The 17,450-nt window shown below is 40.4% G+C and overlaps 1 protein-coding gene across 1 annotated transcript; it reads left to right on the top strand.

The window, feature by feature from the left end:
- Positions 1–24: 24 nt before the first annotated feature.
- Positions 25–13,812, top strand: WDR53 (WD repeat domain 53). The gene is made up of 3 exons (XM_040484859.1): positions 25–238; positions 6,648–7,143; positions 13,189–13,812. The coding sequence occupies exons 2-3, from the start codon at positions 6,664–6,666 to the stop codon at positions 13,783–13,785; spliced, it is 1,077 nt and encodes a 358-aa protein (XP_040340793.1). The 5' UTR covers positions 25–238; positions 6,648–6,663; the 3' UTR covers positions 13,786–13,812.
- Positions 13,813–17,450: the final 3,638 nt, after the last annotated feature.

Genomic DNA, 17,450 nt, shown 5'->3' with positions numbered 1-17,450 from the left:
CCGGCTCAGCGCGGGCGTCGGAACCGCCCGACTCGCACGGCCTCCCCGCGGCGCGCCCGTGGCTCCGCCATACTGGTTGAGGGCACGAAGCAAGGGCGCACGCCCAGCTCGCTCGCGGTTCCTCTCGGCCCCGGATGTGACTGTTTGGCTGAGGCGCCCCGCGCCCAGCGCTAGATGGGATTGGGCGCCCACAGGTGAGGTCATCACGAGGCGCCGAGGAGGAAAGCGGGAAGCGCAGGTATGAGGCTGGCATCTGTGGCTTTGTGGCTGTTCCTCGGTGTCTTTTCCTTTTTTTGGTCTAGTGGTCTCTCGTCTGCTTTCCTGGGCCCCTTTCCCTGTGAGGTTTTCCTGTGTCAGGTCCCTGCTTCAGACTCCACTCTAACACATGAAATTTCCAGTTCCTTGCTAGCCAAGTCCTAGCTCCGCCACCTTCTACTTAAGTTGGATCTTCTTTCTTTACCTTCGGTGTCTGAGGTCGTCTTCTCCTGGTCAGGCCCTTTTGTTCTTTGTTGGTACTGGCACTTATCAGAACCTGAGTCCTAGCGTGTATTTGGAAAATAAGGTCATCATATTTGAATCCCCGCACCACCTCCCCCCACCCCCGCCCAAATGTTTCGATAGCCTGAAAGTGCCGAGTAATTGCTGATTAAGTCCTCCTTTCTTTGGACAAAATGTAGCCTTTCCCAGTCTTTCCTGCTAACCCGATTAGTAGGCGGATCCAGGCAGCGTGTTTTTATATAATTGGACATTCCAATAGGGAGAATGATGTGGAGGCTGTAATTATAGATGACTTCTTGGAAGAGAAAGAATTTAAGCATTATTTGGTTATATTGCATTTTCCTAGGTGGCCAGAAGTTTTCTGACAGCCTTTAAAGAATGCTTAGTGAGAGAAAATAATAACCATCATGTGAACAAGGCATTGTGCCAGGTCTTTGATTCGAGTTTTATATAATTATCAAAACAACTCTGGGGTAATTATTGTAAGACTCACAGATTCCCTTAGTAGTCAACTCCACTGTCTTGCCTTTCTGTGGTAAGAAATCTTTTCAGTAGTTCCCTCTGTGTATAATACATTTCTAATTCTCCATTAAAAACGAACAGCAACTACCTTCTCTACTCTCTGGTAAATGGTGTTTATTATTTGCTAGTCCCTTCTTCCCAGATGTTTTTTTCCTCCCAGTTTAATATCCCAGATTCTTTACTAACTAGTGCTAATGCCACAGCCTTTCAATCATTTTGGTTGCTATCCAGCTTCTCCACATCAGGACCAACTTTGGAAAACCCAAACATGTGAAAAAAAATTGACCTATACTTATTATACTGATAGTGACTACCTCATATTGTTTGAATGGTGTAATCTCAGACTAGGGAGTTTTATTCATTATTCATTTTTCAACTTTCATCTATGGGACATACAAGATGTCCCCTCCCAAGGAGGTCAGAGTTTGTTTGGGAAGGCACTTTAATTTTTTTTTTTTTTTTTTTATTCAAAGATAAGTAGAGTTTGGCCCATCTGAGAAGGGGACAAAGAACCAGGCAGAATCAACAGCTTTGAAGTCACAGACACTTGAAAAGGACGTGTGGGCACATGGAAATATAACTGGAGCAGTATTTAGATATCATTCAGTTATTAAAGACTTTGACATTTATTCTGTCTGTCACAGTGTAGGTGAGGTGGAGCCTTTGAAGGATCTGATGAGATAATTCTGGTGCTAATACAGCCCAGTCAGTGAGCTGACTTTGTGGCAAGTACCCCTTCAAGTGCCCCAGGCAGAATTTCAAAGTAGGAAAAGATTTTATGACTGGGTCCTTTTCTTTCTACAAATCATCCTCCTGACCTTGCCCCCCCCCCATATTTAGTACCATCCTGCCTTCTGACTGTTCAGAACTTCCATCTTCACCTTCCACCCTTTCTAAAAATGTTCTCAAGATACCCCACCTTTCCTTGCTGACTCCATGATTTCATTAGGTGTTAAAGGAAACTATTATCTAATTAGAGTAATGCACAATAGGCTATGATAAATTGCTTTAGACATTACCTATGAGAAGAGAAGCTTGTTGACCTGATACCTGAACAAGGAGATAATGGCTCTTACCTATTTCTTGTAGGCTTTGCTGTCCCAGTAAGGAAAAACAAGAAACAGTGGCCTGACAGCTCATTTCTGAAAGATTGTTTTGATTTAACTCAGATTTAATTACATTTTTTTGCCACGGCCTTATACCACAGCAATCTGTTGTTTGATACGGTTTTTTTTTTTAAGTTTATTTATTTATTTTGAGAGAGAGAGAGTGCACAAGTTGGGGAGGAGCAAAGAGAGAAGGAGAGAGAATCCCAAGCAGGCCCCGCACCGAGAGCACAGAGCCCAATGCGGGGCTCAAATTCACAAACCATGATAGCATAACCTGAGCTGAAATCAAAAGTCAGGTGCTCAACCATCTGCGCCACCCAGGCACCCCTGTTGTTTAATACTTTTTTTTTTCTAAACATTTTTTTTTTAACGTTTATTTATTTTTGGGACAGAGAGAGACAGATCATGAACGGGGGAGGGGCAGAGAGAGAGGGAGACACAGAATCGGAAACATGCTCCAGGCTCCTAGCCATCAGCCCAGAGCCCGACGCGGGGCTCGAACTCACGGACAGCGAGATCGTGACCTGGCTGAAGTCGGACGCTTAACCAACTGCGCCACCCAGGCGCCCCATGTTTAATACTTTTTGATAGTGGACTTTGGGTATGTTTCAAATAAGAACAAATAATTTTAATTTTGTAGACTAAGTAAACAAGTGATCCCCGGGGTTCTGGTTGACTCCCGTGATCAATACCCTGCATAAGTTGAAAAGCTTCAATGTATAGTACATTTCTGGGACTTTCCCAACAGTTTTTCTTGCTTTAATTTTATTTTTTTAATGTTTATTTATTTTTGAGAGAAAGCACACAAGCGGGGGAAGGGCAGAGAGAGGAGAGGGACAGAGGATCTGTGCTGATAACAGAGAGCCCAATGTGGGGCTTAAACTCATGACTCTGAGATCATGACCTGACCCAAACTTAGATGCTTAGCTGACTGAGCCACCCAGGAGCCCTTCAACTATTTTTTCTTAACATTCTCCATAATAGGTCTTTATTTTTATTTTTCTGACTAGCTTGGTAATCAGTAAATACTATTCATGTGATGTAGAGATTAGAAGTTTAATTTGTATTTTACACCGGTGCGTAGAGGTTAAGGTAGGGCTGACCTTGGTTTTGTGAGATCAATAGACACTGGTTCCATTATGGAAAAATTTACAGGAGCTGTATTGTCTGTAATAGTTCCTTTAAGCTCAAAATCCATTTATTGCCTAATTTCTCACACTTTGGGGTGAGCTTAACCACGTGTGTCTTTAATGAGTCTTTTCCAGAAAAAAATTATATTAGGCAGAAAACCTGCGAAAAAACTTCACCAGTCGGCATTTACTTAGGTCACCTGTGAGTAGATCTGTGATGGGAAAACAGAAGTACTAGAAACCTTGCCTCATTCTTGTCTTAGAGAAAACTTAAAATCCCAGTAGGAATTCAAAAACACACGCACACAAAATCCTAAAGCTGTAGAGGGCAGACTTCCCCGGACTTTAAAGTGGATTCACTGTAGAAAAATTAAAACTAACGTAGGAAATAATCAATTCTCTAAAGAAAAAAAAGTTAAAATTATTTGTAACTCTACTGGTCTTTTCAATGGTTAATACAAACTTCATATTTTAAGGTAGCATTTTATCTATGTTAACGTGATAAGTCAGTCACCACAGATGACTGTCCCTAAGCCTAAATAACGTTAATAACATTTATTTCAAATTGTGCTAAGTGTACTTTTTTTCTTCCTTTATCTGGAACATTTGGCAAAAGCCTTTTTTTATGGTAGAAAATTATTTACTATTTCATTACTTGTCAGCAAAAATCAAACTACCCGAGTTCCCTGTCTTTACCTCTTTGAGTCATTTCCTCTCCAAACCTCTCCTTTAAAACTTATTTACTTCAGTCTTTAGTTTCGTCTGTATACAAATTCAGTGCTTCTGCTGAAATAAATGTTTTTTTTAAATAAATCTTTTTGTCTTTCCTATTTTGTCATCTTTATGAAAATTGCTATATCTGTTTATGTGACCATGTTTCTGTTACTCCCCCCCCGTTACTTTGATTACTAAAAGATTAGTGATTTTTTTGCAGTTTAGTTAGTGATTTTGTGTATGTGCGAGTGTCTAAAAATGGGAGGAAATAAGCTTTGTGTCAGGAATAGAAACTTCGGGCGGATTGCCAGATTATTTTAAATCATTTTTCAGAACAATATTAGGAAATTTATCTCTGTGTTATTGGACTAAATTCAGGTTTCATATCTGAAAATATGAAAGCAGCAATGGCAATTTCTCACTAGATAAATTCTCCCAGTAGGTTTGTTTGCTTTCTTTTCTCTAACCATTTAGAGTTATATAAATTGCCCTGATTTCCTTTTTTTGCTTTATCCAACAGGCAGTTAAGGCAGGGTGGTATTATATATGACAGTTTCATTATATAAATCTGGGATGCCTAGTGTGTCAGGAATCTCAATTTCACACATAAGTACTGCTGTTAAGTGTTAAGTGGGTGATAAAGTAATTAAAAATACATGAGTACAGGGCATCTGGCTGGCTCAGTCAATAGAACATGTGACTCTTGATCTCAGGGTTGTGAGTTTGAGCCCCATGTTGGGTGTAGAGATTTCTTAAATAAATAAACTTAAAAATACCCGAGTACTTTAAAAGCATTATTGAATGCTTTTATGAATATAATGAATCATTTATGGCTTTTCATCATTTTCTGAAATTTCAGAGAATCCTAACAAGTTAAAAACTGTTAACAAGTGGTTGGGTGTCTGAGTGGCTCAGTCAGTTAAGCATCTGACTTCGGCTTAGGTCATGATCTCACAGTTCTTGAGTTCAAGCCCTGTGTCCCGGGTCTGTACTGACAGCTCAGAGCCTGGAACCTGTTTTGGATTCTGTGTCTCCCTCTCTGTCCCTCCCCTGCTCACGCTCTGTCTCTCAAAAAATGAATAAATGTTAAAACAAATTTTTTTTTATTAATTTTTTTTTCAACGTTTATTTATTTTTGGGACAGAGAGAGACAGAGCATGAACGGGGGAGGGGCAGGGAGAGAGGGAGACACAGAATCGGAAACAGGCTCCAGGCTCTGAGCCATCAGCCCAGAGCCCAACGCGGGGCTCGAACTCACGGACCGCGAGATCGCGACCTGGCTGAAGTCGGATGCTTAACCGACTGCGCCACCCAGGCGCCCCTAAAAAAAATTTTTTTTTAAACTATTGTCAAATGGCTAGGCCCCAACCCCAGCATTTCTGATTCTCTAGGGTAGTATTGGGCAATTTATATTTCTAAGTTCCTAGTTTATGCTGATGCTGCTGGTCTGGAGGCCATACTTTAAGGACCATTGATGTAGATACATGATACCACTTTGACCAGCCTAATAAAAATAGGAGAAGTGAGGGGTGCCTGGCTGGTTCAGTCAGTGAAGCATGTGACTCTTGATCTTGGGTTTATGAGTTAGAGCCCCATGTTGGGTGTAGAGATTGCATTAAAATATTTTTTTTTTTAATGGGAAAAGTGATCATGGTAGTATTTGTTGAGCCCTCATTATGTACCAGACACTGTTATATGTGCTTTACACATATTATTTTGCTATGATCCTGTGAAATGGTGCTATTATTTTTATTACCCCCGTTTTATAGAGAAGGAAAATGAATCACAGAGAGGTTCAGTAACTTGACCAAAGTCACCCAGCTAATAATAGGTAGTAGAGCTATTCAAACTCAGAGAGTCTAGCTCCAGAGCTCATTCTCTAAAACATTATTCATATAAAAGATATAACTTGATAATTGAACAGCTCTCTTTTATTTTTTATTTTTTTAAGTTTATTTATTTTTAATTATTTTTAACGTTTATTTTGAGAGAGAGAGAGCACGAGTGGGGGAAGGGAAGAGAGAGAGAGGGAGACACAAAATCTGAAGCAGGCTTAAGGCTCTGAGCTGTCGGTACAGAGCCTGATGCGGGCCTTGAACCCACAAACTGAGATCATGACTTGAGCTGAAGTCGGACACTCAACCGAGCCACCCAGATGCCCCTAAAGTTTGTTTGTTTGTTTTGAGGGGGGGAGGGGCAGAGATGGGGGAGGGGAGAGAGAGAATCCCAAGCAGGCTCCACACTGTCAGCACAGAGCCGGATGTGGGGCTCAAACTCACAAACCATGAGATCATGACCTGAGCTGAAATCAAGAATCGGATGCTTAACCGACCGAGCCATCGAGGTGCCCCAAGCATCTCTCTTTTAAAAAGAATTTTTACTAATTTAAATATATGATATTTATTCTAATGTGAACCTCATATCAGATGCTAGAGGACAAGGTTTGCCTGGGTCCCTGATAGCATAGAAAGTCCATTTAGGCTTGTGCCAGCCAGGTGTACCCAATCCTGTGTGCAACTAAACTTTTGTAGACTTGATCTTCAAATGTCCTTTTTTAAATTAAGGTTTTTTAGATATCTTTTTAAATATTTAAGTGAAATACTGCATATTGTATTTGTCTCCTCCCATCAAGTTCTTAAATAAGAGATTATAGTTTTTTTCCCCCTCTCCACAGTGTCTTCTGGGCCATAATGGCAGTCAAGTGGACTGGTGGACATTCTTCACCTATTCTCTGCCTGAATGCAAGTCAAGAAGGCCTAGTCGCTTCTGGAGCAGAGGGTGGTGATCTTATGGTTTGGGGTGAAGATGGGACTCCATTAGGACATAAACGCTTCCAAGGGGCTGATGATGTTACCAGTGTCTTATTCTCTCCCTCCTGCCCCACTAAGCTCTATGCTTCACATGGAGAAACCATTAGCTTACTGGATGTCCGGTCACTCAAAGGTTCCTTGGACCATTTTCATGTGAATGAAGAAGAGATCAATTGTCTCTCATTGAATGAAACTGAAAACCTGCTGGCTTCTGCTGATGACTCCGGAGCAATCAAAATCCTAGATCTGGAAAATAAGAAAGTTAGCAGATCACTGAAGAGACATTCCAATATCTGTTCTTCTGTAGCTTTTCGGCCTCAAAGACCTCAGAGCCTGGTGTCATGTGGACTGGATATGCAGGTAATGAATATTTTGCAGAGAGTACTTGGGTAATTTTTAATGGGTTTGGTAACGATCAAATTACTGACCAGGTTAAATATATTTTTGCATTTTTTGTTCTCTAACGTGTCTTATTTGTGTATGAAGCATGAGCTTTATTTCTGCATGTTTAATGCTAACTTGACAAAGCCAAGTAGATTTTATTCATAAAGTAATCATTTATCCTTTAGCCTTCCTTTCTCTGTGCTTAAGACAGTCATAAAACCTGAGAATTCAAATATTTGATTCTAAACATCTTTTTTTTTTTTTTAATTTTTTTTTTTTTTTTAACGGTTATTTATTTTTGAGACAGGGAGAGACAGAGCATGAACAGGGAAGGGTCAGAGAGAGAGGGAGACACAGAATCTGAAACAGGCTCCAGGCCCTGAGCTGTCAGCACAGAGCCCGACACGGGGCTTGAACTCACGAACTGCGAGATCATGACCTGAGCCGAAGTCGGATGCTGAACTGACTGAGCCACCCAGGCGCCCCTAAACATCTTTTTAAACAAAGGAGCATGCTGAAGACTATTGCCCGCTCTCTACAAATTCTATTATTTTTTCTAAAAGAAAAGAGAGAGAGAGAGAGAATCTCTTATTGTTCTTCCTTTAAAATTCTGTCGTGTATTAATTGAATTATTGTATATTGGTGACCAAGATCAGAGCATTGCCTTGAGTAAGTTTTAAAAGGAACATCACATCACAAATTAGACCAAATCCAGAGGAAGTCTGTCAGAAGAGTGGATATAGCAAGAAACCCCGTTATGTGGGTAAAATGGAAGTGTTTATTTTTTTATTTATCTATTTATTAGAAAGAGCATGAACTGGGGCGGGGGGGAGAGAATCCCGAGCAGGCTCCACACTGTCAGTATGGAGCCCAATGCAGGGCTCTAACCCATGAACTGTGAGATCATGACCTGAGCTGAAACCAAGAGTCAGATGCTTAACTGACTCAGCCATCCATGCGCCCTGGAAATGGAACTGTTTAATTCTTAGTTTTCATGAGGGGGAAAAGTGGAATGTGCTAGTGGTAATAGAAGTCATGGGAAGCAGGCTTTGGTTTGGTTTAATAAAAGAAAGCTTTCAGATAGCTTGAACTTTCCCATAGCAGATGTACTTCCTCTTAATTTTTTTTTTTTTAACGTTTATTCATTTTTGAGAGACAGAGCATGAGTGGGGAAGGGGCATAGAAAGAGACACAGAATCTGAAGAGGCTCCAGGCTCTGAGATGTCAGCACAGAGCCCAACATGGAGCTCGAACTCACAAACTGCAAGATCATGACCTGAGCTGAAGTCGGATGCTCAACCGACTGAGCCACCCAGACCCCCCAGATGTACTTCCTCTTAAAAGTAAATCTTGTAGGGGTGCCTGGGTGGCTCAGTCAGGTAAGTGTCCAACTCAACTCTTGATCTCAGCTCAGGTCTTGATCTCAGGGTTGTGAGTTTAAGCCCCACGTTGGCCTCCATGCTGGGCATGAAGCCTAGTTAAAAATAAATGTATCACTGGAGTGAGAATAATCATGGTTTCTCTTTGATAAGCACTTACTACTTGCCAGTGCTTTACATATTAGTTTTCATTCAAATCATACCCTGATAATTACTGTTACTTTTTTAGAAATGAGACTGAGGTTCAAATTAAGTATCCATATAGCTGCCTGAATTGAGATTCGGACTTGAGTCTCTCTGGATCCAAAGGCTGTATTTTTTTTCTGTGACACCAGAGGTATCACAAACAGGAGATCTCAAGCAGGAGATCATCAGCAATGTGTTAGAAAAGGTTCTTGGTTTGCAAACAGGCGACTTCTAGAAAAAGAACCATTGTTTATTAATGACTTGTGTGTCCTGCACAGTTATAAGTGTTTATTCTTTTTTTTTAATGTTTATTTATTTATTTTGCGAAAGAGAGTATGTGGAGGAGGGTCAGAGAGGGAGGGAGAAAGAGAATCCCAAGCAGGTTCCACGGTGTCTGCACAGAGCCCTATCCACAGCTCGACCCCACCAACCATTAGATTGTGACGTAAGCTGAGATCAAGAGGTGGATACTTAATCAACTGAGCCACCCATGTGCCCTAGTCTATATTCTTTACTGTGTACAATATCTTTCAAGACTTTGTGATTCCATTAATATCATCAAAGGCTTTATCATTCTACCTTTTTGGCCAGCAGTCTTTACCACTCCCTTCTCTACCCACTACACCCCCTCATAAGTTAGAAATAAACGAGGCTGGGTTTTGTTGTTTCCACAATGACTGCCATTACCCTCCCCCAAGCTACTGGTAGTTAGTAGGCAGGATCAGTGGATGGCCAGCAGCACTGGGACAGTCCCTAAACAATAAAGAATTGTCTTACCAAAAATGTCTATAATTCCTCTGTTGGGAATCATTCTGCATTTGAGGGGCACAGTGACCCTACAACCTATAAACTCTTTATCCACACCTATGTCTTGACCAAGCCCTTAAAAACCTACATTTTCTACCCTCGTGGTGATAATCTGCCTATTTTGGTTATACCAAAAGACCTACACACACACACACACACACACACACACACACACACACAAAAGACCTACACATCCAGGTGGATATCTGTGTTGAGTAGGCAGATTGTACAGTGTCTCTTTGACTAGTCATTCTTTCAACCTTAGGCTGTACCAGTTTCCAATCTCTGGTTCATTAATATACTAGGCATGGCAGTAAACAATTAGGTGTGCAAAAATGACCTATATACTTCTCAGATTAGATAAGAAATGGGCATCTAGAATTTATTTTGCCGTCAGTTCTGGGAGAGAAGTTCTAGTGGCAGGCAACTGCTAGAGAGCAATATAGAACAACCTAAATATTTTGTGAAAAGGAGGCTTAGGTAATTGCTTATTTGATTTGACTGCCAAGACCTAAATATTCACTGTAGATTAATTTCTGCATTGGGTTGTGATTTAACAGTGGTAAGACAGCACACAGAACTTTTAAGAAATTACTTTCCTTGGAGTGCCTGAGTGGCTCAGTCAGTTAAGCATTTGACTTCCGCTCAAGTTGTGTATCTAACAGTTTACTTCTTAAAACCTGGTTATCTGATGTTATTCTAAACTTTAAGACTAGCTAATCTGAAGGAGTCCAAGATTGTAGGCATAAAAGTGGAATGGAGTTGTTATAAGGTTAATTTTGAGAGCTCTTTCTCTCTGAACAAACACATTTTACCTCAAGGCAGGAATTGAATTATTGCCACACACAGGAGATATAGTCAATGTACCTATCTTTGTTATTACAGAAATCATAAAAATTATACCCTTTGATTTACATCGGTTTAAGTAATTAGGCAAAGCACACTTAGAGTGGCAGGGAACTTAACAAATTGATTTATCAAGACATTTGAGACTGCTTAATTTTTTTTTTTTTTTTAATTTTTTTTTTTTCAATGTTTTTATTTATTTTTGGGACAGAGAGAGACAGAGCATGAACGGGGGAGGGGCAGAGAGAGGGAGACACAGAATCGGAAACAGGCTCCAGGCTCTGAGCCATCAGCCCAGAGCCCGACGCGGGGCTCAAACTCACGGACCGCGAGATCGTGACCTGGCTGAAGTCGGACGCTTAACCGACTGCGCCACCCAGGCGCCCCTTTTTTTTTTTTTTATAGAGAGTGCAAATGCAGGAGAGTGGCAGAGGGGGAAAGAGAGAATCTTAAGCAGGCTCCATGCAAACAGCACGGATCCCAAGACCCTGGGATCATGACCTAAGCCAAAATCAAGAGTCGGAAACTCGACCGACTGAGCCACCCAGGAGCTCCTAGACTGCTTAATTTTTTATTAAATAACTACAAAATATTTATAATATATGTGTAAAGTATAAGAAGAACATTAAATACATGTGTAGCCACCACTCAGATACAGTTTTCTCTTGTAAAGACCTTTGGAAATTTGAGACCATCATATATTTCTGTGGCATACACATTGATTTTTTGCCCCTCATTTCCACATCTGAAAATAAATGGTTCAAAAGGTTTATTGTTTTTTCTGGAGTTTGAAGGATCACTAGTACAAATACTTAAGGATCAGGATGGCAGGAAGGCTTTTTTTCCCCTTAAAAATGAATCTTTTCTGTGGAAAGAAATGTTTTTGTAGGGGAGGAATTTGTGAGCAGGGTCACTTTGATGTGATTGCATTCACTTCTGAACATTGCCAGTTGTCCACTTTCTCCCCGCTCTGACGTTTTGTAGGACCATAACCTCCAGACTCTTGTGTTCTTTTCTTTTAGTATCTCTTGCTTTCCTGCTTTGAGTGACACCACTTGAACCAGGTGGTTGAGAAATTGTAAAACACCTTGGAATCTTTGGCAGTTAGGAAGAGTAAAGTAGTATAGAGAATGTCCAGAAAGGAACAGTCTGGAAATCTTCAATACTTGAAAATTATTCTTGGACTGGTAGAATCTGGGATGGCTGTTAACACATTTAGATTTCAGTAAATACAAAAATGTTTAAGCTGCTGAAAATACTTTGAGTATAGTTCATGTCTTAAGAGGGCAGAAAATATAATCTAGGCATCATGCACGGTAGTGCAAGAAAGACTTGGGGATACCTGCCAAGACAGTTAAGTTAGCAGATTCTGGAATGTGCCATTTGCCTTGTGTTCAGATTTTTTTTTTTTTTAGAGATTTGTTCCCATAGCATGTCCATATCACATCTTTGTTATATTTTCTGGTATTTCTTTATTTTACTTTAATTTATTTTAATTTGTTAATATTTTAGCTTCAGCCAAATAGCAACTGCTGACCACTTAGCAAATGTTATAAATCCAATCTAAAAGAGTTTTCAGTGCTTTTCTTGATAGAAGCAGAATGTATTAGAGGTCACTTCTTTCAGAGGCTGAGTTGAGGGCAGTTACCTTCAATAGAAAACCAAATCCTTAATATTCGTCAGCAGTAGTAATCTTGTCAGTTCAGATCTGTGCTTTTGACTGAACCATGCTTATTCTAGTGTCTATTTTAAATCGTGAGTAATAATTAAGGGATAATACTAGATGGTAAAATAAAGCTGTCTATTCTCTGAAAGTATGAAGAATATTTTCCTTTTCAAATTGGTTGCTGTGGGAAGAAAATGAATCACTAGATTATAGAGTAAAATCAATTCACAAAGTTTTTTGTTTTGTTTTAAACAGGTTTTAATTAGCATTTCATTTAAATCAATTCAGTAGGTCCAAAATCATGGTAGGGAACAACAAAAAAACCCACATATGCCAGGATGTCAAATTAATCAACAGATAGGTATGGAATATTTGCTCTTTCCAGGTATTAAGCAAAGATGAATTAAATCTCAGGATGCCTGGCTGGTTTAGTTGGTAGAGCACATGATTCTTGATCTCAGGGTTGTGAGTTCAATCCCCATGTTGGGCGTGGAGCCTACTTAAAATTTACAAAAAAATGTTTAAGGTGAATTAAATCTCAAGAAACTGACAAGCTAATAGTATATGTTAATTAATAGCATAGAAATTAAATACAGGCAAGAGAGAAGTGGGCTGGAATATTTAGGAAAGCCTTCCTAGAGGGACAGGAACTTGAGGTAAGCCTCTAAAATGGGTACTTTAGGTTGTATGAAAGGAAAGAGAAAGCATCCCAGATACAAATCATTTCAGTGATAATCCAGATTTCATTTATTTAGTTGACAGGCTTTCTGACTTGCAGCCAGCATAGACTAAAATTAATAAGTTTTATAATGTTCTATTTTACTTGTAGAAATGAGGGTACAGTGACTTAAAGAAATGCAACTGCTCAAGAATGTGGATTACATACAGTTTGATGGGTTTGTTAATCCCAAGTTATTCAAGATCTTGTTTTCTACCTTATTGTACATTGGCGTCTGAGTTTTTCCACTGGCACATTGTGGTGCCAGCTGAATTTTTAAAAATTTAATATTGCTAGAAATGTATCATACTAATTATTATCAGACTACTTTGATGACTTTATTACAAGTGGAATAAGCATGATAGTCGAGCAAAATGGCTAGGCCTCTGTTTGACTGCATAACTTCCTCTTATTTAAAGGTGATGCTGTGGAACCTTCAGAAAGCACGGCCACTCTGGATTACAAATTTGCAGGAAGATGAAACAGAAGAGATGGAAAGCCCACAATCACCTGGTCAGCTTTTAAACCCTGCTTTAGCCCACTCTGTGTCTGTAGCATCATGTGGCAATATTTTTAGCTGTGGTGCAGAAGATGGTAAGGTTCGAATCTTTAGGGTGGTGGGAGTTAAGTGTGAACAAGAACTGGGATTTAAGGGCCACACTTTGGGAGTATCCCAGGTCTGCTTTCTGCCAGAATCCTATATGCTGCTTACTGGAGGGAATGATGGGAAGATAATGTTGTGGGATGTAAGCAGTGAAGTTGAAAAAAAACAGAAGAGCCCTACAAAACATACCCACAGGAAGAAAACTAAAAAAGCAGCTTATACGAAGCAGGGTAGAAATACTCATGCTCTAGTAACAGATGAAGAAGAACATGGCAAAATTTTACCAAAACTAAGTGTTGAACATGGAGAAAAGGTGAACTGGCTGTTGAGTACAAAAATAAAGGGATACCAAAATATATTAGTAGCTGATCAAACTAGTTGTGTATCTGTATATCCCTTAAAAGCATTTTAAATCCAATAAAAAATTTGAAAAACTGCAGCAGAACTTTTTATAGGTTGAAAAAAATCCTGTTTCTTCATTTTTGTCATTCTTAATGTTTGTCATATTTTTTAATATAATTTATTGTTAAATTGGCTTACATACAACACCCAGTGCTCATCCCAACAAGTGCCTGCCTCAACGCCTATTGTCATATTTTGAATAATGCCCTTCCATTGTATAAATTATAAGACATTGAGCAAAAGATAATTGGGTAATACTTTATGTAGTAAATGACATTAAAATTTGGAGGAGGAGAAGTAATCAGACTCAGAGTTACTAAGTAACAAAGAAGTAGGAAAATTGCCGACATGATTACTTACCTGGAAAGGATCTTGGTTGTCTTGTCAAGCCTCCTGCCTCAGGAAGCCCACATATGATCTAATCCAAGTGTAGTGTAACCAAATGACATTGGTTAATTCAGATCCTAGGATGTCTTGAGGAACCTTACCAAGTTGGAAGAAGAAACCTGTTCTTACTTGTTCTCTATAAAGCCCGGAAGGCTTTGCTGACAGTCACTCTCTGTTGTTTCTAAGAAAAGGGCTTCAGGGTCAGTTCAGTTTAGGATATTATGCAGTAATCCAGGCTGTGGTGCTGATACAACAAGAATAAACCAAAGTTAGGAATAAGCAGAAATTCTGACTAAGCAGAAGATAAAAGTAGAGATGAGAGAGAAGAGGTAGAGAATAGAAACCAAGATAGTATGTCAAGAGTAAGTTCCTTTTCATCATGGCCGGGATCACTGTCTTCTCTACATGTTTTGTTTTGTTTTTTTAATTTTTTTTTTTTCCTGAGAGAGCACAAGTGGGGAAGGGGCAGACAGAGGAGGATGGAATCTAAAGTAGGCTTCAGGCTCTGAGCTGAGTGTGGAGCCTGCCTGGGATTCTCTCTTTGCCCCTCTCCCCCACTTGCTCTCTCTCCCTGTCTCTTTAAAAAAATTTTTTTAAAAAGAGAAGCACTTGGGTAGCTCAGTCGATTGTTGAGTGTCCGACTCTTGATTTCGGCTCAGGTCATGATCTGGAGGTTTGTGAGATAGAGCCCCACCTCAGGCTCTGTGCTAACAGGACGGAGCCTGCTTGGGATTCTCTCCCTCTGTCTCTCTCTCACTCTACCCCCGGATCACATGCATACATGTGCACGCACTCTCTCAAATAAGCTTTAAAAAAAAGTTTAGGGGTGCTTGGGTGGCTCAGTAGGTTAAGCATTTGTACCAACTGACTGACTGACTGACATCTGCCTGACTTCAGCTCAGGTCCTGATCTTGCAGTCAGGGAGTTCAAGCCCCGCATCAGGCTCTGTGCTGACAGCTCAGAGCCTGGTGCCTGCTTTGGGTTCTGTGTCTCCCTCTCTCTCTCTCTCTCTCTGCCCCTCCCCTGCTCATGCTTTGTCTCTCAAAAAAATAAGTTAACATTAAAGAAAAGATTTTTTTAAGTTTATTTTTTTTTAATGTTTTATTTTTGAGAGAGAGAGAGAGACAGAGCACAAGTGGGAGAGGAGCAGAGAGAGGGAGACACAGAATCTGAAGCAGGCTCCAGGCTCTGAGCTGTCAGCACAGAGCCCGACGCGGGTCCCAAACTCATGGACTGTCAGATCATGACCTAGCTGAATTCGGATGCCCAACCAACTGAGCCACCCTGGTGCCCCAATTTTTTTTAAAGTTTAAATTTAAAAAAGGAATCAAGGCAGCTGCATTTTCTTGAGTTCTCACGGTCACTTGTCTCTGCTTCTCTCTACATGATGGTTTTTACTTGCAAAAAGTATACCCTTTCAGGGCTATATCAACAATTCATTTCAATTCCAGAAACCAAGTGAGCAGTGTCCTAAGTTCCTGAAGAGAATATGAGTGATACAGCTTAGTTAAGCACCTGCCTTTGATCCAGTCAGCTCTGGCTAGGGGGCTACTGTCATTACTAAATGACATAGTAATTTAGTATCCACATATCCAAAAGGGCCCACTCCCATAGTTGGGGAGGTAGTTCTCAGAGAAGGGGCGTGTACGCTAAACTGATAGTCCAAAGATCTACAACTAACTATTGATATTTGTATGAAAATTATGTATAAAACAAACCCTTCTTAGGTCAGCTATTCTGTTACAGTTTGACCCTTTCAATTGGCAAGCAAGAGACCTACCCAGGTTACTTTAGTTAATGAAAGTTTGAGGAAACATAATGGTAAAGTAAGCAAAGGAAGGCACCTCCGTCTGGGCTTACAGAGAATCAGGATACCATTTTGAATATAGCTTAGCTCTAGTTGCCAGTCAGCTATTCAGATGACAAACAACTTCAGTAGTCACCCCTTAGAAGTGGGCTTTCCAGGGGCACCTGGATGGCTCAGTCAATTAAGCATCCAACTTTTGACGTCAGTTCAAGTCATGATCTCACAGTTGTGAGGTCGAGCCCTATGTCAGTCTCCACACTGGGTGTAGAACCTGCTTGGGATTCTCTCTCCCTCTGCCCCCTGCCCCAAAAGTAGGCTTTCCAAAGTCCCCCATCTGTAGTAGGCTGAAAATGTCCCCCGAAGGTAACAGGTTCTAATCCCTGGAACTTGTAAATGTTACTTTGGTAAAAGGATCTTTGCAGATGTAATTACATTGCAAGTAGTAAAGGATTATGTTAAACATAATCATAGTAATTGTGTACCTGCTTTTTTTTTTTTTTTTAAGTTTATTTTGAGAGAGCAAGTGGAAGCAGCTAAGGGGCAGAGAGAATCCCAAACAGGCTCTGTGCTGTCAGCAGGGAGCCCTACACAGGGCTCGATCTCATAAACCATGAGATCATAACCTGAGCCGAAATCAAGAGTCCTATGCTTAACTGACTGAGCCACCCAGGACCCCTTACTAGACTGTAAGATGCTTGAAGGCAAGAATTCTGCCCTGTTTCAGAACTTACGGTCTGGTCTATCCTGGATCCCTTCAACTTATACAAACAGTACTCATTAAATCTTAAATGAATCAAAGGAGGTCCAGAAAGTATAAATATTAAGTATATAGAAAACAAAAAAGGTCAACCGAAAGGGAGCTGGTGGCAGGGTTGCCTGGCAACCAGACTGAACCCTTTGCTTGTGTTTCACGTTATTTTTAAGACCAGCTGTCAGGGCTACACATGGTTCTCCCGACAAGTGCTCAATTTACAGACACCCAGACATGCTCATTTCATATTTGATGTTCCTTCTCCATATTACAATCAGTTTGTGGTCCAGGATAGACCATGCTGAGGCTGATGGCAGTGGCACCCAGTTGCTTCTCCCCGCCAAAAGCAAAAATACCTTTAGGATTAATCAATCACCCTTTGGCAGAATCATGTATAATCCTGGTGCCTTAACCTATGAACAGATCTCCCTTGACCTCAGTTTTTCTATTTATAAGCAGGTAATTAGTGGAAACAGATTAATATACTGCACAAGTGCTCTGTGTGTGTGTGTGTGTGTGCGCGCGTGTTTGGTTTTCTGAACTATTTGATTTAAAAAAATTTTTAATGTTTATTTACTTTTAGATAGAGTGTGAATGGGGGAGAAGCAGAGAGAGAGAGAGGGAGACACAGAATATGAAACAGGCTCCAGACTCTGAGCTATCAGCACAGAGCCTGACGCAGGGCTTGAACTTGGGACTGGGGAAATCATGACCTAGGCCAAAGTCAGAT

Source organism: Herpailurus yagouaroundi, unplaced genomic scaffold (genome assembly GCF_014898765.1).
Source record: "Herpailurus yagouaroundi ecotype Mexico unplaced genomic scaffold, PumYag 162, whole genome shotgun sequence".
Taxonomy (NCBI): Eukaryota; Metazoa; Chordata; class Mammalia; order Carnivora; family Felidae; genus Herpailurus; species Herpailurus yagouaroundi.
This window is presented reverse-complemented; position numbering and strand designations above follow the sequence as displayed.

Excerpts from the sequence above, each read along its gene's own strand:
- WDR53 (XM_040484859.1), top strand. The coding sequence starts at position 6,664 with ATGGCAGTCAAGTGGACTGGTGGACATTCTTCACCTATTCTCTGCCTG. Across the intron at positions 7,144-13,188 it reads CATGTGGACTGGATATGCAG|GTGATGCTGTGGAACCTTCA; the intron begins GTAATGAATATT and ends TCTTATTTAAAG.